This window comes from Spea bombifrons, chromosome 4 (assembly GCF_027358695.1).
Source record: "Spea bombifrons isolate aSpeBom1 chromosome 4, aSpeBom1.2.pri, whole genome shotgun sequence".
Classification (NCBI taxonomy): domain Eukaryota; kingdom Metazoa; phylum Chordata; class Amphibia; order Anura; family Pelobatidae; genus Spea; species Spea bombifrons.
Window position 1 is genome coordinate 93,053,769 of NC_071090.1, and position 24,856 is coordinate 93,078,624.

Below are 24,856 nucleotides of genomic sequence, written 5' to 3' on the forward strand. Positions count from 1 at the left end.
TGGCAAAAAATGAAAAAGTAAAAAAAAAGTAAAGCGAAACATGAGCGATCAGGAGAAGCGATGAGAAGCGCGGACAGCGGAGCGGGGAGATAGGGGCAGAGAAAGACGTGCAAGCAACAGCCGCAGGATACACGGGCTGTCCCGCCGATACGGAGTATATATAAAGAATATCCAGCCTAGGGTCATCAGGCGTAGTCTTCCCACCTAAACACGTTTATGGTTCTTTTAGCACCAATCCCTATTGTAAATTGGAAAGGGTCCCCTAATCCTGCACCCCATCCCTGAAACCGTCAGCTGTTCCTTTTAGTAATGAGGTTTCAAGATACGTCAGAGGATGGATACAGCCCGCTAATTTATCTGTACAATAGGAAGCCGACGCCAGGAGTCCCGACGTAATTTAGACACAACAACCGCTCAGAGCCTCAGACTGCAAAGCTGGGGACTCCCGGAACCAAAGTAAAGTGGATACATTCTCCGGCGTACACTTCCGTGAACGAACAGGAAGTGGGGATCGTCGGTCTTCCTGCTGCAGCCCCGGGATGGCCCTGGACGGGCTGGCCGGCTATGTGTATAAAGCGGCGGCTGAGGGTCGGGTCCTGACTTTGGCTGCCCTTTTGCTGAATCGGACGGAGTCGGAGATCCGGACTCTGCTGGGCTCTGTCACTCAGCATGGCGGACAAAGATCCACCCCGCTTATCATCGCCGCCCGCAATGGGCACAGCAAGGTGGTGCGTCTCCTGCTAGAGCATTACCGGGTGGATACGCAGCAAACCGGCACCGTGCGCTTTGATGGGTGAGGATGATAACACGGGGACCGGGGCTGGCGCGGACACGCGTGTCAGGCACCAGGCTAGAATAACACAACGCATCCACGTAGCTGATGTTAATGGGAAATGGATAAAGCCGTAATGCTTATAGAGAGAGCGGCGTCTGTAATGGAGCCAAGTTAAAGATGTAACCTTAGAGATGTTTGCCCCATGGGAGAGGTCTAATACCACCTAAAGAAGAGACTTCTGAGGTCCCAAAAAGCTTGTGTGAGTCTAAAAAACTTCTAGTAAACACTACAGCTGATGCTGCCATGGTTACCTGTATGTTTCTGTAGGTGATTAGAAACGCTAGTTATGACTCCCTTTTTAAATGTTTTAAGGCGGCTGTGCTGCGTTGGAACAGGCTTATAAATATATTTATATCCCGCAGATATGTTATCGACGGAGCTACAGCTCTGTGGTGCGCGGCCGGAGCCGGACACTACGAGGTGGTGAAGCTGCTGGTGAGCCACGGAGCCAACGTGAACCACACAACCGTCACCAACTCTACCCCTCTACGGGCCGCGTGCTTCGACGGCAGGCTGGACATCGTGCGCTTCCTTGTGGAGAACAATGCGAACATCGGCATCGCCAACAAGTACGACAACACGTGCCTGATGATCGCTGCCTACAAGGGCCACGCTGACGTTGTGCGTTACCTCTTGGAACAGAAAGCCGACCCAAATGCTAGGGCTCACTGCGGAGCTACGGCTCTGCATTTTGCAGCAGAGGCTGGACACTTGGACATTGTTCGCGAGCTGGTGAAGTGTAAAGCAACCATGGTGGTCAACGGCCATGGAATGACCCCTCTTAAAGTCGCGGCTGAGAGCTGCAAGGCTGAGGTGGTGGAGCTTCTTCTTCAGCATTCTGATTGTGATGCGGAGAGCCGCGTGGAGGCGCTGGAGCTTTTGGGCGCCTCCTTTGCCAATGACCGGGAGAATTACAACATCACCAAGACCTACCAGTATTTGTATCTAGCCATGCTGGAACGCTTCAGAGATCCTGCCAACATTCTCCGTAAGGAGGTTCTACCTCCTATTGAGGCGTATGGAATGAGAACAGAGTGTCGCAACCCGCAGGAGTTGGATGCTATCAGACATGACGCTGATGCTTTACACATGGAGGGCTTGATCGTGCGTGAACGGATACTTGGATCCGACAACATTGATGTGTCACACCCGATCATATACAGAGGGGCTGTGTACGCAGATAACATGGAATTTGAACACTGTATTAAGTTGTGGTTGCATGCCCTGCAGCTGCGTCAAAAGGGAAACCGAAACACACACAAAGACCTTCTGAGATTCGCGCAGGTGTTTTCCCAGATGATCCATCTCAACGAGCCCGTCAAGGCATATGATGTGGAGAGCGTACTGAAATGCAGTGTTCTGGAAATAGAGCGTGGGGTATCACGGATTCGGAATCCCCAGGAGCCTGATGCCCACTCAGCAGTGGAAAACCACGAGTGCAATCTTTATACTTTTCTCTACCTCGTCTGCATCTCCACAAAAACACGATGTTCAGAGGAGGAACAGTCTTGTATCAACAAGCAGATCTACCGGTTGGTGCATCTAGACCCTCGCACCCGGGAAGGCTGTAGCCTTCTGCACTTGGCTGTAGACTCTAGCACCCCGGTGGATGATTTTCACACAAATGACGTTTGCAGCTTCCCCAGTGCCCAAGTGGCGAAACTGCTTATAGACTGTGGGGCAGACGTGAATGCCACCGATAATGCCGGTAACAGCCCGCTGCACGTGATTGTTCAGTATAACCGTCCCATTAGTGACTTTCTCACGCTGCATTCCATCATAATTAGTCTAGTGGAGGCCGGGGCCCACACAGACATGACTAATAAAGAGAAGAAGACCCCGCTGGATAGAAGTACCACTGGGGTATCTGAAATTCTACTAAAAACGCAGATGAAGCTGAGCTTAAAGTGCCTGGCAGCTCGTGCTGTGAGACTCCACAATATCAAATATCATAATCAAATTCCCAGGAGTCTGGAGGAGTTTGTGGAATTTCATTGAATGCTTATATGGAGAAATTATATATATTTTTTTCAGTCCTTCTGAGTATTTTCAGGGCTAGATGTGAATAATTCCTGAGGGTCCCTTTTTCTCCTGCAATAGCCAACAATATGACCTCTTCAATAGTATGAAGTTCGTGTTCCCTGCATTTTCAGTGACCGGTGTATCCCTGTCCTGTTAAACAGGCGTCTATACAGGGAAGCTGCTTCCAGACTATTGCTCAAAGGTCTTTGAGACATAAGGTGCTGAGGTTGATGTCATATTTCTGTCAAGACTGGGTACGCCGATAGGATTCACAAAACACATGTATTTTTAATTTATATTCATTTGGAGTTTTATTGTTAAACAAATGTATTTTAAAAAACACACATTTCCTCTGAGGATTTTTTTTAAATCGCTCTTTCTACAGTCCTGAAATCATGGAAATAGGGAAAAAAAAGATTTTATTTTTAATTTATATATTTTAAGTTAGGGTTATTATTGAAATCAGCTTGTGACGTGTTGTCACTGTAATGCAAAATAATTGCCAAAATCGGCACAACCCAAGTGAGCTCTTCTCCAATTCTAAAAGGACAGGTCAACGTTTTAAACTGTCCTCGCTGACTTAAATCAGGATTCTCAGAACTCTGGTTAGAAAGTTCTGTGATAATGTGCTTATATGAAGCCAGCAAACTCATTGCTTTTGGTGGCCTAGAAGACACGGACCATTGTGTACTCTGAATAAGCAGCGTGCATCATGGCGTTACATTGGCCACCATGCAAGCCTTCTGACCAGACTGGTGCTCAATGTAATTAACATTTTATTTACTCCTTAATGTGTTGGTGGGAACATAAGATTATATTCAGGGTAGAGTAGAACTATCAGCCTAACTGGAGAAGATGACCATGTTGGACATGTTTTCCAGGACACACGCATAGATGTCACATATTGCTGACCAGCTCATGTAAAGTGCTGACCGGCCTCTTGTGGGATGTATAAACTCATGGAAGGGAATCTCTTACTCGGCGTACTGGAAGAAAATGATGAATGTGGTTTCCTTATTTGCATTCCTTTGACGGCAGTACTGGGCCACAATGGACCTCAAGGTGTTGTAGACTGCACCCTTTAGCATGTTTTGTTATCTTACGCCGGACCATTTGTTCCCCAGCTCTACTTTCAAGGCCATACTATATGGAGGGTTATTGTAGTTCCATAATACTAGTTCTTTTTACTGATTGTTTCCAACAGCATTATTGTGCTCCTCTCTTGGTACTGATAATATACCAATGAAGCCATCTCTTTGCAGTGTGACTTCAGCCATGCAGCCCAACAGGATGAATGTAACACGTGCTTCCGCCTTTTCTGTCTTGGGCACTGGCTGTAGTATGGCATTCTCCACTGGGTTAACTTCTCATCCGGCTTCAGTATGATTACTTTCATGAAACCGTGACTGTATGCTATACAGTTTGGATAACGTTCCTGTTAATCCAGAACTGCTTATTGGGCTGGATCCAGTTCCAGGTTTTTATGCCTTTGTGACACTCATGGGTTAGCACACCATTTACCCCGTATAGGGTCGGTGAAATATAGGGGAACTTGCTGGTAACCTTTAGTGCCTTATTCCATTAATAAATGGCATGATGTAAAAGGGGGCTTCTCTGTTATTGCCATACAATGAGTTGCTAATGTTTTGATCAGTGCTTATCAAGGTTAGTAATGCATGCTAGAGTTTGGGATCATGCAACCGGTTACATACAAATCCTGGAATGTCTCTCAGGTATAAATTTAAATCTGTATGCGGAAATTCCTTGGTTCCATCTGATATATAAATCTTATAAAACATCCCATTTTGTGTTTTCTTTTTCTGAGTAAAATGTTTTCTACCCTTTCATTGCTATCGTTTTCTCTCTACACTTCTTAATCACAGATAAGCCACTTAAAACTGCCTCCGGGCTTCGGGGAAGAATCCGTTGCCTCTGTGCTTCCATGGGATTTCTCATGAATTATTAACAAAGATTTACATTAATGGTTCACTTCAGTTCCATTTTCATATTAAATGCATATTGGAGTTCTTGTGTGGATGCTGATACCTTGTGTGCACGCAAAATGGCACAAGCATTAATTACAAGCAAAATCTTCCTGCTTCTGTTGTTATGATCCAAAGTTTCTTGCCACCAATTGGTTACTTCAGCTGTCAATCAGTGGCAGGAAAGGGCACCCATTGAAATAAATAGGAAGACTTTACATATGTGCATTCGTATCTATTGTGTACGCACACAGCGTTCAGCAGAGCCAGCACTGGAGTGCATCACATGCAGGGAGATATTTGGCCAAACCCATCTCTTGCAGGGCATTAAGCTGGGGGTGGGGAAAGGGGCAAATTCATTTACAAAACAGACAATGCACTTTGATGTCCATATGCATATGATCACCGAAATCAGGAATCTGCACACACTCCCCACAGGAACTCAGGTGCTTAGCTGTGCCAAGAAGGGCCAGCTCCCCAGTAAATCAAAATAGAAAAGGGTTACCAACAACGTTTCGACTTTGATAAAGATCTCATCGTGAGGTCGAAACGTTGTTGGTTTTCTCCTTCAATAAATCTGCCTGATGGAACCCTTGAGTGCCTGGAGCCCTTTTCTGTTTTCATATGCATATGATGGCTGGAGTGTCCCTTTTAAATGTTTTCTTTGGGAGACTTGTCAGCCCTCTTGGTGCGATGCTTACAATTCCAATGCTTGGTGACAGTTAAGCACCATGTATAGGACTTATAAGCTTTCCCACCTTTACAGACTCAAGCAAAACGTACTACTAATTCAGCAGGCTGCAGCAGTGAGATAGTGCTTCACCTGGAAGCAAATGACCTTAATGTACATGTCTTATGTATTATACCGCTATGGCTTTACTAATAGATCGGTAGGTTCTAATTGTAGCAAATCATTGGTTTGCTGCCATGCTTACTGGATACGTTCCATATTGCCCCCCCCCCAAAATAGATCGGCCAACTTTAAAATAATATTTAATTGTTTTAAATACCACAAAATACAAAACCAAGCACGTCAGTAACATTTACTATGCCACGGCAGTGGGGAGAATTGCAACTTTCCTTTGCAGAGATGAAGGTGCACGGTTTGCTTTCTCTTACTTCCAGCGGGTTCTCACCGCGTTGGATGTGACTCCGTAAACGCTAAACATTAGCAACAAGGGCTGGGGATTTGAGCTGAATGTCACTAGAAACAGATTTACAGTAACAATCGTTCTCTCCACAGAATATCTGTTGGCAAATAAAGAAATGCTTATCATCAGCACTGGCCAATGCATGCGAACAAGGTATTCCATCACATATTCCTGAATCTACTTCTTTTCTATGATTTTTATATATAATATATATATATCTCATGGTTTTTTTTTCTTAAAGGAAAATGTCACGTCAAAGTTTTGATATTTCTTTTTGGGTAAGTTAAACCTTGTGTGGCCGTGCAGTGTCTTTGTATGATCTCCCATGCTCACCTGGCTAGCGTGTTAATGGTACATATGGGTCCTAGCAATAAGGAAAAGTAATTATTACATTTTTTTAATTGTGCAGTATGTGGGAGCAGAAGAATACGGAAAGCGTGTTAGAATTTGTAAGGTGGATTCCAATGCGGTAATACCGCCCGATTAAGCTAAATGTATATGAAATGTCATGGCTGTGCCTTTGAATGTCAGAATTTGAAAATATAATTCAGTAATTGAACTGAAATGCAGTCATTTAAATAAAAATTTGGCTCAGTGCTGGATTAATTTCAGATTTCTAACTCCTCTTCATACCTTTTAATGTATAAGGATATAGCTGGTTACTGCGGCTTAAGGCGATAGTAAACAGGGGCACAATCGGTGCTTAGGATGCTTTCAGAATTTAAGAAACTAAAGAGAAAAGATTAAAAGCTGGGATGGGATCTGTGCTGTTGTATCACAAAAATACAGAATGCTAGGTACTGACATCGTGGCTACCTGGTACCGAGGGTTTGTCCAGCCCTGCTCTTAGCAGCTTTGTTCTGCGTATGGCTGGGGAAAAGTGTTTTTTATTTGATCTTCAGTTATTTTTAAAGTGCTTTCATCATCGTTACAGAGATCCATAACAGCAGACATAGGGCATTCATCACATATACATTTTGTATTTAAATACACAACGAAGGGGAGAGGGGTCTCGCCTAGATAACAAAATTTAGTGGAACTGGACCCCTTAATCCCATTTTTCTTAAATTTAGTTCATAAATAGATTGGCAATATTCTGTGGATAGAAAGAAGTAACAGGTGAATGGTTTTCAGTTTTATAGTAAGGGTTATGTGTTTTTTTTTTTGTTTTGTTTTTTTTTTAATGTTCTGTCAATGTCTTGAGGATGATAGCGCTTTTGTATGACCATAACATTAGAACAATTCTCTGATCAGTGTCTTTGGTTCAGGACCTGATCCAGTCTTTCAGTTGGTTATGTCCTACGTACCATCCATAGAATAAGCATCAGTCTCAATGATGCAGGTTTTGAAAAATACTATCATTTAAAAAAAGAATCCAGGTCTGTTAGGGAAAGGTCCTGGGGAAATGGGCAGTGGTCTCCACCTTTCTGGTAGTGAAGGACTAATCCCTGAGCAGAACCTGTCAGAGCTTTGCGTATTCAGGCAATGGCTGAAAGTCCAATGAAGGTAAACATTAAATAAATAGCGGCCCATATCCCTGAAGGAGGGAGCTCCTCTTTCCTGCTCCCTGAGGGTGTATTCAGTAATAAAATGGAGTTACTGAAGACATCATGGGCTTGGTACAGGAAGGGGCTTTTCTTGACGCTCCATTTTTTTTGTAGTTCTTAAGATTATATCCGTCGTCTCCCTCCTGCCCGTCACTTTTTTACTATTTACAAGGGCAAACAAAGGGTTAAATAGGTGAAGCCCTTCCTCTGGGCTTTACTCCAGAACCTTGTCCTCTTCCTCTCTCTCGGGGTGACTGCGTTTAAAGAATCCCAGCTACACAGAGAAAGGAGATAAGAGAAAACCCAGTTAATGTTTATGGCAGCACAGACTGTGTTTGCAGACATTCACATTAGAAGTTTAAGAATTGCGTTCTTGTTGTTGTTAATACTAATGCTTTGTGGTCATCTCCTGAACTCTTGAATCTGCTATTGATCCTATACCCACCAGCAAGTGCACAAATTGTTCAACCTGTAAGGGAGTGTTGCCGTTTATAATTGAAACATCTGAAGGAGGGAAAACCTGCTGGTGGTTATTGAGATCCGACGTGGCTTTTGTACACTATAGTAGCAGGGTATAGTCTAAAACCAGAGGGTTGTAGATATAGTGTAAGGAAGTTTTACTTCACTGAGAAAACAGGGACTTTTATGACATTGCATTCTAAATACAAAGTGATTACTATGTAGCTGGTTCCCCTCGGGAGCTATAACGGTTTCCAAATTTCCCACATGATGGAGCGTTTCTGTAGGAATTTCTCTCCGTTTATCTAGCAGAGCATTTGTAAGGTCAGTCACTGATGTTGGACAAGAAGGGCTTTCAGCATACCAAGAAATTTTGAACAATGCTATGCTTCCATGTGTCTGAGCGAGAGGTAGTAACTAATGATCTGGTTCTATTAGCAGTCAGATTCAGTCATGGGAAGAGACACAGATTGGAGAGAAACAAACATTGACGTAGATTTAAACTCTCATCTTAAGGGCAACATAAGTGATTTAGTAACAGCTAATTCTGACACTACAAAGAACGCGTGAGATGCGAGACGCATTCTTTCCATTGCTTAACCTCTCATTTTTACCACTTGTCATTTTGCCCATTCTGCTTGTACAACACAACGTAACGTCAGCATACTAGCATTGTTCCTTTTAGTTTTAACAAGTCTCTACCTAATTTAAGGACCTGCATTTAATCCCTTTTCTATCGTGTATTATCCTCTCGGATTGAACACCTACTCTGCGAACGCTTCTGAATTGTTAGTATTGATAATATCTTGCTCTTGTAACAAGATCTTACATGCAGGACTTGTCATTCCGTTCCATTTCTTTTTGCCTACTAAGTGGAATATACAGACTATGGAATAATTTATAATGAAAGTAATCCCTAAGGAAAAAGCCACAGGACGTCAGACCCAACACATTTTGCTTTTCCAGAATTGCCCAGTGATGTGGGTGCAGGCATAATAGTAACAATACGATGGCGCGCCATTTATAGAACATTTACTTCTATATGGCCGTAGATGCCCCAAACATACTTAGTAAACACTAAGGTTTAGTAACAAAAGCAAAATGTAATATGCCAGTTATCAACTCTAGAGTCATCTAGGAGTTTTTTGATTAGACTCCACTGGGAAGTGGTAAATCCTGACTCAGGTCTATGTCTCTTGTAGGAAGCCTCACTAGAGAATTGGCTTTACAGGTAAAGTGGAATCATATATTCAAGAACAACTTCTAGGTAGGCATATCATTTCTGGAGTGAAGTTTTATATAGAAGGTCCAGTTAGCCCATCAGAGTGTATGTCTTAATGGATATATTGTCCTGGGCCTAGTTAAACTGTTTAATTAAGGTCTTGTACTGAAGGACATCTTATAGGGTGGACATGAATGGTCTTCTTTACAATATCTTGTATTATATTTTAGGGACATTACCACTGGCTAGTTGCAAGTGGAAATCAGTGGATAAATGTGTTTCCTTCCACTAGACCCCTTAGTTATTCTATGGAGCCTACAGACTGGTAAAACATCACAGCATAAGATGTGGTTTTCACTTTCCATCCAGATGGCTTCTCAGACAGCTGAACTTTTAGTAAAACATAGGACTGAATCCATATGACATGCAGATGGAGCAGAATTGTTTTGAAAGTAAAGAGGAGCGGAGTTGAGAAGACTCAATGTGGAAGAAAAAGGCAAGGAGCTGTCGGATAGAGAGCGAAAACCAGATTAATAATTTGGCAAGATACTGATCCAACGACACTTTGTTTTCTTCATCAAACATTCCAGATAAGAGGAGATGATTCCATGCTGGGATATTCTGTGCTCACAATACCCGGAAGCTGCCCGAGTAAATATACCCGTGAACCTCTCCATTCGCCCAGTCTTGTTTCCTTACCTTCCAAAGAATCAGAACCAAGAGTGCCAGGAGTAGGAGTCCTCCTAATGTGCTGCTGATTATAATCCATATGGGGACATCCCATTCCTCCTGCTTGGAGATGTCAAATGTGATCTGAAAAAATACATAAGCTAAGGATCAATACCTATAGCACTTAAGCAAGGGGATTCACGTATAGAGTGCAAACTATTGAAATTAAGAATTGGTGCATATACCTGTGTTCATTTGTGAACAGTCTTAAGATACTATTTAAAAATAATGTCTGTTATGTTAATTTGGTGCCATGATATGCTGCCAGAAGGCCGCCGGTGATTATACAGGCATAGCCTCATAAGTACTCTTCACAAACTGTCAAATAGCTTTTTTAACACTAGGTGGGAGGGTTTGATTCTCTCTCAGTTAGTGTTTCCATACGGTGAAAGACGTAATTCTTACTAACCAAGTTCTTTTCTCCTGGATGATTTCAAATTCCTGATAAACAGTAGTTGGAAGAGAGAACTTGAGGGGATGAACACTATGAAGAGTGTTTGGGGAATGATAAGGTATGAGTTGTGGCCAGGAGAGGGCAGTAGAGAACCTATTTAACTTGACATTTAAGACATGCAAACCATTTAAACTAGGCATGGTTTAATGTTAACAAGCAAAAAATAAATGTATTTTTTTTTTTTTTTTACAGAATTTGCATAATCACTGAAAGTCTTGCCCCTTTAAATGTTAGTGAACAGCCACAAGAAATTCACCGGTGAAACAGCATACTTAAATGAGCATGGGTGTTAATTATGTATATGTGTCATTCCGTGCCATCACCTGTCGAGTAGGATCTTCCTCGGGGTAAATAAAAGGACTGTGGAATTGGCGGTTTAATGTTGCAGACATAACCAGTTTCACCGAACGGAAATTCAACTGCAAGAAGAAAAGCACGTTTCAAAAACTTTTTTGACATACATTCTTAACACATATCACAAAGACTGAAGTTCTGTGCATTTCTCAGGGTACCAGAAAAAAAACGAGGATTGCACAGGGAGAACCTCTGGTGTTCAGTGGGGGCCACACACAGAGGCTTACTCAGGGACCCATCAATAATATAGCTCTGCTTCAGGGCATAATTCCCCATAAGGAAGTCCTAACACTGATCACTGCGGGCCTCGTCAACTGACATCCAAGGCCGACACAATTAGTAGAAGCCCCACCGATCTCTGTTCAGATTACATACACCCAGCCTACACTATCTCTATAATAATAATAATTAATAATAATATATAATATTATAATATAATAATAATATATATATGACAGACTTTGGTATCAAGCAGAAGAGCACCAACTTTTTAAACCTAAATTAACGGCAAAACATCCGCTTACTAAAATACAAAAATTGATAACCAGTGTCAGCTCCTAGAGGCAATTTTACTAGCGTTTTGCCCATAAGCGCATTTTAATGGCATTATACCGCGATTAGCCCTTTAGGAGCTTTGGTTGTAAGTACATGCCTGTCAGGTAATATAAATGATACAGAACCCGTGACTATAAGTAAGGTTGGGAATATATTTGTCCCGACCTGTATGTATTGTATGTTTTTCTAGAGCTACAGCTGAAAAGGCGGTGAAGGTGAAAATTCTTCATACTCTCACTCAGGGTTGTTTGGTAAAGTAAAACTTCATACCCCAAATGTTGTGTACAGAGAGATTTTTGATATATAAGAATTATGATTCTATTTACTGTGTCCGCGGTACCGCTGGCTTATTATATAGTAACATTATTGTAGAGCATCGGTAGACTAGTGTTTATGCCCAGAGGTGGATGAGGAGTGCCTCGTCTTCCTACTTCATATGTGCTACCGGTTCTTACCGCCCGGAACGATTTCCTCCACAGCTGCCCGTGCACGGTGAATGTGACCTCATGGTTTGATGCCAAATTCAGGTTGCATTCAATGGACACAATATCTGAGTTACTCTTGTTCTGAAAGAAGCGAAAAGTGGTACTGATTTTTAGTAATTTCTACTTAAATCTGTGAAGAAAAAGTGGCAGGCTAAAGACAAGACTAGCTGTCATCCCGTAATATATGTCCTTAGTACAAAGATTTAATATGAGTGCGGATCACTCCTATTACATACCAGCTGAGGGATGTGACTTAAATCTTCTTTAGATGGTTTCCTTCGGTAATCAGTGCCGTTCCCCCTAATGCTGCAGGCTGCATTCTGTTACATACAGAGTTAAAAAAATGTTTTGATGGCTGGCAGATATTTACACAAATACATTAAAGCTTCAGAAGATGAACACACCTGGTCACTTATTAGGTCCTTTAAGAAGAGCAGACGGTTCCCGCCACGGGTAGCCACAGGGACTGAGATCTCAATGTTGACATATTCAGAAAAGAAGCCTAAATTCTGGATCTGGGGAGAGGACGTCTGTTTCAGTTCCACATAAACACTAAAATAACCAACTATAACTAAATATAACTATAACTATGCAATATGTAACTAAATATAACTAAATTAACTTCCAGGGAACAATTGAATATTTTAAGATTGGCAAAATTGCCTCATCCTAATGCAGAGTTAATAAAGTGAGATGAAAACCCAGTGATTTTCCTATTGTGAGCAGTAAAAGTAATAGTGGTATTCAGTTAAAAATACAATTATTTGGGTTGTATAGATTTCATTTTGGCTTTATAATACTGTATTACAAATATTGTAGTAAACATATTGTAAAGAATAGTGAAACTATAGGATTAATCATATAACAACTAGAACCTCCATTTGAAAGTAAAACGTGCTGTTAAAATCTTAGCTTTTTGTGTGTTATGTTTTATGAATGAAAGGTTACCAAATTCATTCAGATTTTTTCTAATGTATTGCACACGGAGTTTGCCTTTACCATAAAGGTGCAGTTGAAAGGAGGTCCAATAGCATTATAAGGATCCTTTGATCGATCAGAGGTAATTTCATATTGATCCAGTGTAGAATGCCTATGAACAAAGAAAATCTACATCAAAACCATGCAATGACCTCAGGACTACCGAGGCTTCTGCATCCCTGCGATATCATTCTTTAAATTTCCCAGAATTCTTACTATTGTGGTCTGTATCTGTGCAGGAGATGTATCGACATTGTGATCACGAGTGACCAGATGCTCCCTTGATTACAAACACGTGTCTCAATATCGCAGGATCCCATCTTTCGCGTTCGCACATGTGTCCCCACCCTCCGGCATTGCACTGATTTTAATAGTCATATTTTCTGCCTATAAATGTGTCAGGTTCTTAACATAAGTATTTCCTGTCACACCAGATCTGTTTCTTCTGCTGGCTCTATATAAAAGCACAATATGTCTCTACTGCATTCAACCACCCTCACTCAGAACTCTCAGTCTTGGGGTCACCCAAAGGATCCTGAATTGTTCTATCTCTCGCTAATGCTTGGCACCAAAACATTGCAATAGATGATAAAAACATGTCGGGGAAAAAGAATGATGCTTGAAATATTCCATCATTTATTTCCACAATATAATGTGGACACAAATAGAAAGAAATGGGTCCTCCAAACGAGCTCCTAAAAATGTGCATTAACTGCTTCGCACAAATTTAATTTGTCTAAAATGCAGTGCGTTGCAGCAAAATATTTATGAACACACATAATCCGCATTAATAGGCCATGAAGGAGATGACACCCTGCTCATAAGAGATGCCATGGGATGAAAGCGTACCTGGTGAACATAAGATCCGATTCGTACTTCAGGTTGAAATCCAGGAGAACTTCATTGTCAGACCGTGTGTCTTCTAGCTCTTCACTGTCACTGTCAAAGACAATATAACTATTTCTGGATGTGATGCATCAACTGAATCTGTGGGCGCTTGGCACCAACACAATTGCCGAGATCAATATAACAGGCATGAACAGTCTATAATGTGGAAAAACTGACCTCCAACACAGTAAGTCCCAAGTACTAAGTTCTAAAGTAAGAATTGAGTCCACGTTGAGGATATCAAAGTCATAAAAAAAATTGTAAAGTGAGGAGTTCAGCATACCAACAGGAACTCTTATTGGTTTTCCCTGTAATTGATTGACCTATTTGTGAATATATGTAATTTTCCACAAAGTACTAACAGACTAAAGGCCTATATAACCAACCAAGTCTGGCATTCCTCAGTAAAAGTCTTGAATTCAGAAGCTCCGCAACATGGAAATATAGTAGTGAAATAAATAAGATGCTTACTCAGTTATTGTCATATGAAACACATGAATTACATGAATAAATATGGATTTACTTAATATTTACATGGTTTTAATGTATTTAGAAAAGGAGAAGCTGCAGAGCAGAACCATGGGAACCTTGGTGAGAATTGGAGAGAGACAAAGCCCACCTGTTTGCCGAGAGGTAGATTTGCAGGGATGGGAGGAAGAGGGATTTGCTAAATTCAAAGTCCAGCCGGAACATCACCTGTCACAAAAGATGGACATACAAAAAATTCAACACAAATCTATGAATTGTGGGATGAATGGTTTAAAGAATTTTATTCACAACATTTTCTCCATACTACACATCCCAAGCTCTCAGTCCTGCTCCATATAGCCTATGTCAGCCACTAGTAGCCATGCACTCCCCGATATGACAATTCCTTGTTAATTATTCTTATTATAATTGTTGCCAATCAACAGCTTATGAAACTAAACAGGTCTTGAAACAAAGGACCTCATGGAGTACAAGTATAATTAAAATTAGTGCCTATTCAATAATGCTGCTTCAGTAATATTAACCACCCTGTTATACTGTCCTTATAAAGCATGTCTTGAGTATGGCTTGACTTAGTTACAACATATTCCAGCCATTATCCTGCCATGGGTTTGCCAGCTGCCTGGCTATCACCACTTACCTTGGCTTTGGCTCTAAAGAAGGGATAGCTCACATTACAGAGCTTGGTGTGCGGAATCTGCTCATCTGTCTTACATTCGATTTTCACGTCTGATTCCTCCTGTAAGAATTACACTGCGTTCAATACATCGCGTATCTCTGACAGTATGATCGGATTTCCACAAGATAAATAATACTAAGAGAGTCTGCTCTTTCAGAATACTCCATTACTCCCGAACCTAGCATCTGTTACTGGATAACCATTCTGGAACTTGGAACTGTACCTTGGGGACCAAGCTGGCAAACTGCAGATTCTGTGAGCAGGAAATGTTGAGCACGGTGCTGTATGCATTCTCCCCTCTATTTTCTAACAGCACCTCCAATGCTATCCGCCGCTTGCTCCTCTGAATAATAAAGACAGAGTTGTCGAAAGAGTGGATGAACGCCGTGCAATCCGGTGGGGGTTTCCTGAGAGAGCGCTGACAGAACTCCCTGTGAAAGAGGGTCTGTCAATGCCAAACATTCATCCATGGCCAAAGTACTGGCACAAATACTAAACAAAAGACCACTACCGTTATAGATTTTACACACAATCAGTTTTACACCAATCAGTTTTTTGTGTACAGTTGCATCTCCTCTGTTTAATTAAGTTTTTCGTTTTCCTTTTTAAATCTCCAACATTAAATGAAATGTTGGAATTTTAACCAAATGCTTTGACTGGGAGTCAGATGCCACTTAACGCTACATCGCGGCAAGCGAGAACCATTTGGTTTTAACTCTGGATCCCTGTTCACACTGGGAACTCCGGCCATGATTAATGTTCACCAGAGCCGGCCTTAGGTGTTCTGGCGCCCTGTGCGGACTACTCCTCTGCCGCCCCCCCATCCCAAAAAAAGAAAGGAAAAAAATCTTGTCACAAAACACCCCTTTCTCACTATCTATCCCCTCTCCCCCTTTATCACTATCTACCACCTCTGCCCCTTCTCACTGCCTTCCCCCCTCTGCCCCTTCTCACTATCTACCAACTCTGCCCCTTCTCACTGCCTTTCCCACCTCTTCCCCTTCTCACTATCTACCACCTCTGCCCCTTCTCACTGCCTTTCCCCCTCTGCCCCTTCTCACTGCCTTCCCCTCCCCCCTCTCCCTACTTCTCATTATCCTTACTTACCTTGTAGAGTCCTGCGGAGGGAGCGGGAGGCGTCCGTCTTCCCGCTCTGCCACGGTGCACGCTTCACAGCATATTTCGGTACTCAGCATGAAACGCCGGCACCACGACAGAGTCACGGAGAGTGAGGGGCGCTGAGCGGTTGCTGAAAACTTCACGAGTGCCCGCTCTGCACCCCTGCCCGGGACTTAAATTAAAACATTGTTTTTTTTGTTTTAACTTTATTTAACATCCTCCATATTAAAAAAAAGTTAAAAAAAACTTTATTTAACATGGAGGATGTTAAAAAAAGTAAAGAAAAAAACAAAACAATGTTTTAATTTAAGTCCCGGGCAGGCGCCCCTGTTGCCACGGCGCCCTGTGTGGCCGCACAGGTCGCACACCCCTAAGGCCGGCCCTGATGTTCACAACAGGTTTCATGAGTATACTCACAATGCAGTGGGGATATCATGCTTCACATCCAGTACAAGATCAGATACACAGTGTTCATCTTGGTTACAACCATTCCAGAATGCGACCTGGTTTAAGAGAAGAATAGCCACTGTATACTGTCAATCGAAATGGACAGCGTAAATAATATGCTTTCCAATTTACCTCATGTAGTTTGACATTGTAGGGAATCTATTACGTTTAACATATGAATGTTGAATACAAAACAAAGCGAAAAATGTAATTTACTATTGCATCTCAATGTGTAGAAATTTGCCAGAAAATGCTGCCATGGCTGATGAATTTAACGAAGCGCGTCCTGTGTGGCTTCTTTATTGTGTCCATGTATCCCAGCCAGGTGGACATTTTTTATTCATTAATTTTTTAATTAATTAAATTTTTCATTGATATATATTTTTTTCCTTTTTATATAGTCATATTTACTGTATTTTCTTTTTAAATACTATGGTGATTTTTAAGAAAATACTTTTGTAATTTCTTTTATATAAATATTACATTCCTATCATATATAACGCTTTATTAGCTAAGTGCTGCTGCTTCTGCACTGAGAACATTTCACTAGCATTATATATTGTATTAATTCCTTATATTTGCTTCCATTATATTCAATGATTGACTTATTTACAATATATTTATTGAATAAAATCTATGTTTATATATATTGCGGCATTGAGTAATTCTATTTGTATGTACCAGAGTTTGGTTACATTTTAATAAATGGTAGAAAATGTAATTTGGAAATAAAATAGGCTGCCGGCATGGGCATGGATTTTTTCCATGGGGGACAAAATATCCTCCCCACTTTTCCGCTCTTCCACCCCTATACCTCCTTACATCCTCCCCAGTAGAGGATCCCCATCCTCAGTAGAGAGGTTTCCTGGTCGAATGAATATGTTAGTTACCTATTAATTAAATAAAAAATAGTGTGTAGTGTAGGTCACCACAGCCCCCGTCTATAACTACATTTCTCATGATGTTCAGCTAGCAATATAGCTTGCTGAATATTATTGTAAATGCAGTACAACAAAAGTTAGTGTTTGTACTAAAGACTAACCTTCAGCACTCGAGTTGTTGAGTACTCACTTTCCCATAATGCTTAAGATATTAGATTGGCTAAGAGTCATGGGAAATGTAGTCTCAACAGCTGAAATATTAACTAACCCAAGCTGCAATACAAGTTTGAAATTAACTACTTTGTATCTGCAGCATGCAAACTGTGTCTGCCCAGACAGGGACTATGTGCCTGTGAAGGAGCAGCTGCCAGAGTGAAAGTGAGAAAACCTGCTAGAGGGAGAGGAATAGAGCAGACCAAACCACTGTGACAGCAGGGGGTGTACAGAATTAAATAAAAGTATTTTCTCTCTATATATTTGTTAGCCTATTGTTCCAATTGGCCTCTTTGAAATTCTGGGGGCCCTTCTGGACACCCATGGCTGCAGGAGCCTGGTTTTGTGACAATTGTTTTGTGAATAAAAGTCTTATTCTGGAAAACAGATTTCCATATGGGGAGAAGGGGATATCTAGTCCAATGTAGAGCAATACACACAAACACTAGTCACAAATAGGTAGCCCACTTTAGATTTGATGGTAACAATATAAAAGAATACATTTTTAATATTTTGCATTTTACGGTAGAAGCATCTGAGAGTGCTGCCAACGACAAACACAAATCCTTTGGTTCACACATTACTTACAGAGGCTTTCAGGGATGTTGGCCAATCTTCTTGTAGCACCGGACCTGAGTCTGAAAATGCCAGTTCATATTCCAGTGAAAAAGTGATAGGTTTCACATAGTCCGCTGTGTCCTACAGAAGAATAAGAAGTTAGGTTTGAAGACGTGAACATAATACGGTGAATGTTCGTCTGCACTCTTCTTGGCATATTTCACTTAATGTATAAATCACTCTAAATATATGTCCTACAGCGGAATCACTACAAATCATTTCATGCTGTGATTCTACCATGCAACCACTTTCTGACCCACCAGAACATGGAAGTTCAGCTGTTGGCACTGACTATGCCCACTGGTGGCTCTGATGGTTTTCACAAAGTGTTTATCTCCTCCAATGTCATCAATCACAGCCCGTGGTGTGTACCTTCTTTCATCTATGGTCACGTTGTACTTAATGGCTGAAAAGACAACATTATCGATAGTAAGATCATGGCGGGTCCTACATACACCTCTATTTTAAGAAGTATAAGTTCATGGTCTGAGTCGTCATGTGACATATAGTGCACACCAAGAAACAAAATAAAGGTACAAACTGTGAAGCAGAGGACCAAATATAACAAATAGAAACAAACTGCAGGGCAGTTCCACAATAGCCAGGAATGAAGTGCCATCCATCTGCACCTGTGAAGTAGTTATAGAGCTTTGTGGCCCGACATAGGTGATTGAAATAGACACATCTGATATTAAACATATTCAGTTTGCTCTTTGATGTGACACACAGTGTTGCACGTGTATAACTACTAGAGGGGATCAGAGATTTATTTGCACTTACCTACAGCCTGACCCTGGAACTGGGCTGCTTTAAAAAAAGGGGCAAAGCAGACAAAGGCTGCCATACACGTAGCTTCTCTCCCATTCCGGTGGCACTCCTTGTTGAAGATGTTTATCTTTGGTGGCTCAAAATAGATAGTGGCATTTATCTGTACCACGCTGCGTGCCCTAAAAAGAAACACAAATGCTAGACAGCTGTCCGATATACAATAGCAGCAGGATAGTATAGAAGAGCTACTACATTATATGATTATTAACTATGTCTGTAAGTCATGAAGCAGTTTAAGATGGAATCTGTTAGATTAATAAATGGGAGTTAGATACACTATATGGACAAAAGTATTGGCACACCAGATAATTACACAGACAGTTATAACAACTTCTGGGAAGACTTTCCACAAGATTTTGGAGCATTTCTGTGGGAATTTGTGCCCGTTTATCCAATAGAGTATTTATGAGGTCAGGCACTAATGATGAAGGCCTGACTCGCAATCTCTGTTCCAGTTCATCCCAAAGGTGTTCAATGAGGTTGAGGTCAGGACTCTGTGTGGCCGGTCAAGTTCTCCCAAACCAAACTCATCCAACCATGACTTTATGGGCCTAGCTTTGTGCACTGGGGCATACTGTAATAGGGAAGGGCCTTCCCTAAATTGTTCCCACAAAGTTGGAAGCATAGCATTGTCCAAAATGTCTTGGTGTGCTGAAGAGGGTATACCAAGGCATTTGGACAATTCAGCAGCCCATTCCTATTATCATAGGTAGAGTGCTGAGGCAGCATTATCACTTGAGGGGTGTCAACAGAGCTGTCACAGCACTATTTTAACACAGCTTTCGGTGTGGAGTATTCTTGCCTGGGGTGTAATTTTGTCTAGGATCACCACTGTCTGAGGTTCTGCAATGTCAAGACATTGGCCTAAAATATATGGTTGTAAAGATTCTGTAGGACCAGTCCAACACACCACAACAACACAGCATTCCCCATGGATCCCACTGCTAGGTCCACCAGTCCATCATCATTCATATCCATCTCTCCATGGATGCTGCTGCCAAAGTAGGCCAGTCCAGGGGCCAGCTCTGCGGCAGCGATGCGCTGCAAGGAGAGATAGGAAAGAAAAACGTAAAGATTAACAGGTTTACTATTATAACACATGTCAATTTTTTTAAATTATTATAGGAAGTATTAACCTATTGAAGAAAGTAAGTGGATTACCTTGATGTGATACTTCATTTAACAAAAATCATGAAGAAGGAACAAACAGGACAACAATAGGGCACAGTGGAAAGAGTATATACATTTGAGTAAAGAAACATTTGGAGATTGCTTTTTAAAGAATTGGTTCTGTAACATTATAAAGAGTGGGTCTGATTTTCACAATGCAAAGTTTTTCACAAACCTTATAAAGAGCCCTTCCAAAACATGAATTACCTGTTTATGTCTCTTCAGAATGCTCTTTTTCATACCATGGAAAATATATATCGCTCCCTTGTTGTCATCTTCTAAAGGCGCCCCAATCACGACATCATTGTATGAGTCTTGGTTGAGATCGGGCACAGCAGCAATGGATGATCCAAAACGTGAGTTCTGGGAGCTATCCCAGTCTCGCAAGACTCCATCTGGGGTAAGCCGTTTCTAGAATAAATGTAGTACTATAAACATCCAGGCCTCAAATACCGACTTACACACTTTCCAAAAAACAGTAGGGATTCATTATGCTACTTATAACGTAGGCTAATCTCCAGAATCTAATATTTATCTACCACCCTCTCAGTAAAGTAAAATTTATTTTCATTACATTGTAGTCAAACCTCGGACTATATGAGCAAATACTCACCTCTTTCAGACCATACATATATACCCGGCCCCTCTCTCGTCCATCACTGAAGAACATTGGCGCGCCAACCAACAATACATCTGTTATTCCATCACCATCTACATCCACCGAGTCCACTACACCACCAAAATATGATCCAATCTAGAAGGGAGGACATGAGCCACACATAACTTTATTCTCATTCTGCCCAGACTGCGTTGTTTAGCATGTCATCCTCATTAAGAGCTACTAGGGATACATGAAATTCAGGCTTCAACTTGGAATAATAACCAATGATTTAATTTTGAATACACTGGATCTAGTTTATTTTTTTATTGTGAAATGTTGCAAAATAGTTTAAACCCTCCTTGGATTTGCTGTTGATGTAACAAGTAAACTGCGGTCATTTGGAACAATGTGCTTACATTGTTATGTAAATGCCAGCCATATTTCCACTGGTAAGAACACCGCAGGCTGTGTGACTAACTCCAGCTCAACCTGTCCTGTATGTGAAGCTCACCTCATAGGAAAGACAGTAGTAGGGAAAGACAAAAGGACATCTGAAGGAGAAATAGAGAGAGTGGCACAGAAAGAGAAATCTGAGCAGAAGAATAAGTAACAACTACATATGATCAAGAACCGGTAAAAGGAGAGCAATGAGAAGCTATAGAAAGACATCAAGATAAAAACAAGACATACTGACAGCAGTAGGATTGCACATACAAAATAAGATTTATTCACTAAACCGTTACTTTTAAGAGCGTTGCTGTGAACTGAAATAGTTCAACCTACCAACTTCACTGTTGGCTGAAGAAAAGAAGTTGATTATACATAAATCTGGTGAAACAACATTGGAGAAACCTCACAGATATAACTATGTGTTTACACAGCGCCAAGGGCAGGTCCTTCATAGTGACGTATGATAGTCAGTGAGTTCAAATGTTACATTGCACCTTGATGTACTTTCTGATTGTTTAGTGAATAGACACCCCTAAATGTTGCCACACTGTATTTTTTGATGAGCCATGGACTTCAAGTGTTTTTTGCATGAAAAATCACAATCTAAGACAAATAAGTATGTATTCCACGGGTCTTGGAGAAATTACATAGGAGAGACACCAAAGAGTAAAATGGTCAAAACAGAAGAATCCATGTTGGCCAAATGATAAACCAAAGAGAAAGAAGAAAAGCATTGTACGACAGACGTGCTCTTAATAACCCTAAAACATAGATGACCAATTTTCCTTGTTGACAACAAATAAATAACCAATATGGGGTGAGCTCTATATTGGGGTGAACTCTATATTGCTTATTTATGTCGGCCAAAGGCACTAGGCATATCATAATGACCTTGTTTTGTCATAATAAAAGAAAACAAATGTAAACATATTTAAACTCAAACTAGTCTTGGTTTTGTTTTGCATTATTTGCAAGCACAATTTAGAAATTCACATGCCCCTCAGCCCATGATCAACCTCAGCTCGCCTCCAGGTACCTGCTCTCCCCGTAATGCTTGGTGGATAATCAGGTTGTCCATGCCGTGCATGCTGAAGAGAATCACTTTCCCTGTATGGTTGAACCGTGGAGCCCCAGCGACATAGAGCCTGCCATGCTGGGATGTCATCACGGAGGTGACCGTGTAACCTGCAAAGCAGAAGTAGGTTATGGAACAACATACATTACTTATCAAACATTTCCCACACAACCCCTATAGAACAGAGCAATGAACAAATAAAGCAACACAGCACAAGAAGAGCTTTACAGAATCTAGATTTTCTTTAACCTCCTTGTATATATTTTTAAAAGGCAAATTACTTTGGAATAAAGTTCTGCTCATGTTAGTCTTGATTTATGAACCATATTAAATGTTCTGAACCACAGCATAATAGGAACTTAATGTTCTATCCCTAACCCTTCATTTCAATGAAATACATTAACAACGCCACTCTTTTAGAATTGCTCATAAGAACACTGTTCTAAGAATCTTTCTTATCCTCACAGTGTGAGCCGAATACTTGTTGTTTAGGTGGTTTTACATAATTATACACAAAAAAAGTCAATTATTTAAACAGTAAATATCCAACGTTCATTCTGTTGACTTAATATATACCCCCTATTCCTTCCCGTTATTAACTGTTTGTTACTTACACGTACGTGTATTACATTTGATCTTGCTAGAATTCAACAGATAAAGGGTTACACATAGGTGAGAAATACTAGAGATTATATGTAGAAGTCAGCTGAGAATCTGAATGCATATCTTGGCTCGTGGATGCTGGCTGTACGCCTTCCAAAACAATATTGTACAAGCTGGAAGTATGGGAGTAAGACAATCCTAAATCCAGGAGTAGGCCTCACACTTCCCGCAGCAGCCAGTATTAGGTCTGTGGTGGGGTAAGCAGCCTCAGGCAGAGGGCCAGGCTACATTTCCACTGGACCCAAAGAAATTAGATCCATCCTGAATCTTGTGGATATAAAACACTTATTTTTCCCCCCCACAATTTTCCAAGTAAGTTTCCAAGACATAGATCGGTATTTAGAACTGGGCATTAACCCACAACTTGCCCGAGGACCAGTACACTGCGAACTTGGTACTAATAACTTATTGTCACATGTATTATATAACAACACACGGAATAAGCACATCAACTATAACCCATAATAGAAATATATGCATTGGCAGTGCGAAAGAAAATCTGGTCTCTTACTTAGGCAAAGTGTTAAAAATAGTAACTCCAAAATACTTCTTGTCTGCTGAAAGAATAATGTATTCAAAGCAGAACCACAATACATTACTCATTTGTCTATTAATGTCTGTCTTACTCATGATGAATGTTGTTCATAGGGTTGCCAGATGGAGTATACAAAAATACTAGACAAGAAACAGTCTGGCAGCGCAATTTATGCATATACCTGGGCGCTCAAAATGTTTTCCCGGACAAAACCTCCTATTACTGGATATTATTAATCCATAGCTATATCTCTGTGGGATGCTTTATATGAATAATTCATGAAAAAACAAATAGCTTTAAATAGAATGATACATCGATGCATTTATATTTCTTTGAATTCCCAGTAATAATGATGTGTTCCTTAATTATGTAGTATTATTAATGTTATACAGAGTAAATACTTAATTTTTTGTGCATGCTTGTAGGCTTTAACCATCTATAAGTTACATCATAATGTATTGCGCCACTAGCCTTTCCCATTTAATACATACATAACTACTCGTAATTGTATATGTTACCTTAAGGTATCCAAACATTTTAAATATATTATAAATGCTATAACAATTAGTGTTCTTTCCTTCTTCTTAAACAACCATGTTATAGAACACTAGTGGTCGGTAGTTTCTATGCCACTACAATCACCATCACTTTGCCTTTCCCATTGTTACCCATTTAAACATCCTTTCATTACCAAGGTAAGCTGCGTGGTTCTTCAGCTCATCAGGGAACTCTTTCAGGTAAGACTCCCTCCGTGGTATTACTTTTCCACCGCTGGTCTCCTTAAGAACAGCTCCATTCCAGTCATATGCTCCTACGGCACCTACTATTATCCCATCCTTCAAATGACATTGTTTTGGTTAATACAATTGTTTTAGTGGTAGTTTTTGTACACGTGGTGCAAGATAATTGAGCAGATTGTTCTGTGCAAGGTATTTTTTAAGCTTTTACATGCAAATTGTTTTGCTCAGTCAAATAAGTACTTAAACATAAAGGAAATCTAGTAGAAAACCAAGAGTGATGAGCGTCACACGAAGGTAGACGTGATATGTGGTAGTTTGCAGTGAAACGCATATATAGATAGTTGTATAAGGTAAATATATATTTTTATTATTAGTGGCAAAGGTTTTGGTTAAGAGGTATGTTATTCAACGTGGTTGGAACAGGTTCTGTGAACTTAATGGTGTAATCAACAATACATCCCTTTTATGCCACCATAATCACTAGTGGGTCTACCATTCATTTGGTGTTTCTTGTCTCAGTAATTTTAAATGTCCCAACTAACTTTTCCAAACTTTCTTAAAAACGCCATGCCAAAAATCAGAGATGGATGCTGACAGTTTTGACACCTTCTTTTACACAACCACATTCAAATATGGCAATAATAATGGTTTAAGGTAAAAACAAAAATGGACCAAACAAATTTAATA

General features: G+C 40.7%; 2 protein-coding genes across 2 annotated transcripts in view; one reads left to right on the forward strand and one right to left on the reverse strand.

Annotated features, from left to right (window-relative positions):
* The first annotated feature begins 435 nt into the window (after nucleotides 1-435).
* FEM1B (fem-1 homolog B) lies at nucleotides 436-3,945 on the forward strand. The gene is made up of 2 exons (XM_053463210.1): nucleotides 436-793; nucleotides 1,198-3,945. Exons 1-2 carry the CDS (start codon nucleotides 540-542, stop codon nucleotides 2,831-2,833), a joined length of 1,890 nt encoding a protein of 629 aa, XP_053319185.1. The 5' UTR covers nucleotides 436-539; the 3' UTR covers nucleotides 2,834-3,945.
* A 3,223-nt stretch (nucleotides 3,946-7,168) lies between these two features.
* The window catches only part of ITGA11 (integrin subunit alpha 11), a 45,385-nt gene continuing 27,697 nt past the window's right edge, over nucleotides 7,169-24,856 (reverse strand). Inside the window, exons 11-30 of the mRNA XM_053464815.1 lie at nucleotides 24,121-24,265; nucleotides 22,193-22,341; nucleotides 20,719-20,859; nucleotides 20,313-20,516; nucleotides 19,846-19,976; nucleotides 18,888-19,054; nucleotides 18,368-18,513; nucleotides 18,078-18,188; nucleotides 16,366-16,451; nucleotides 15,053-15,260; nucleotides 14,791-14,889; nucleotides 14,281-14,357; nucleotides 13,623-13,712; nucleotides 12,795-12,885; nucleotides 12,200-12,310; nucleotides 12,032-12,115; nucleotides 11,766-11,876; nucleotides 10,725-10,820; nucleotides 9,918-10,031; nucleotides 7,169-7,811 (exon numbers count right to left, since the gene is read on the reverse strand). Coding sequence (XP_053320790.1) covers nucleotides 7,752-7,811; nucleotides 9,918-10,031; nucleotides 10,725-10,820; nucleotides 11,766-11,876; nucleotides 12,032-12,115; nucleotides 12,200-12,310; nucleotides 12,795-12,885; nucleotides 13,623-13,712; nucleotides 14,281-14,357; nucleotides 14,791-14,889; nucleotides 15,053-15,260; nucleotides 16,366-16,451; nucleotides 18,078-18,188; nucleotides 18,368-18,513; nucleotides 18,888-19,054; nucleotides 19,846-19,976; nucleotides 20,313-20,516; nucleotides 20,719-20,859; nucleotides 22,193-22,341; nucleotides 24,121-24,265 — 2,421 coding nt within the window. The 3' untranslated portion in view covers nucleotides 7,169-7,751. The remainder of the gene's footprint in view (nucleotides 7,812-9,917; nucleotides 10,032-10,724; nucleotides 10,821-11,765; nucleotides 11,877-12,031; nucleotides 12,116-12,199; nucleotides 12,311-12,794; nucleotides 12,886-13,622; nucleotides 13,713-14,280; nucleotides 14,358-14,790; nucleotides 14,890-15,052; nucleotides 15,261-16,365; nucleotides 16,452-18,077; nucleotides 18,189-18,367; nucleotides 18,514-18,887; nucleotides 19,055-19,845; nucleotides 19,977-20,312; nucleotides 20,517-20,718; nucleotides 20,860-22,192; nucleotides 22,342-24,120; nucleotides 24,266-24,856) is intronic.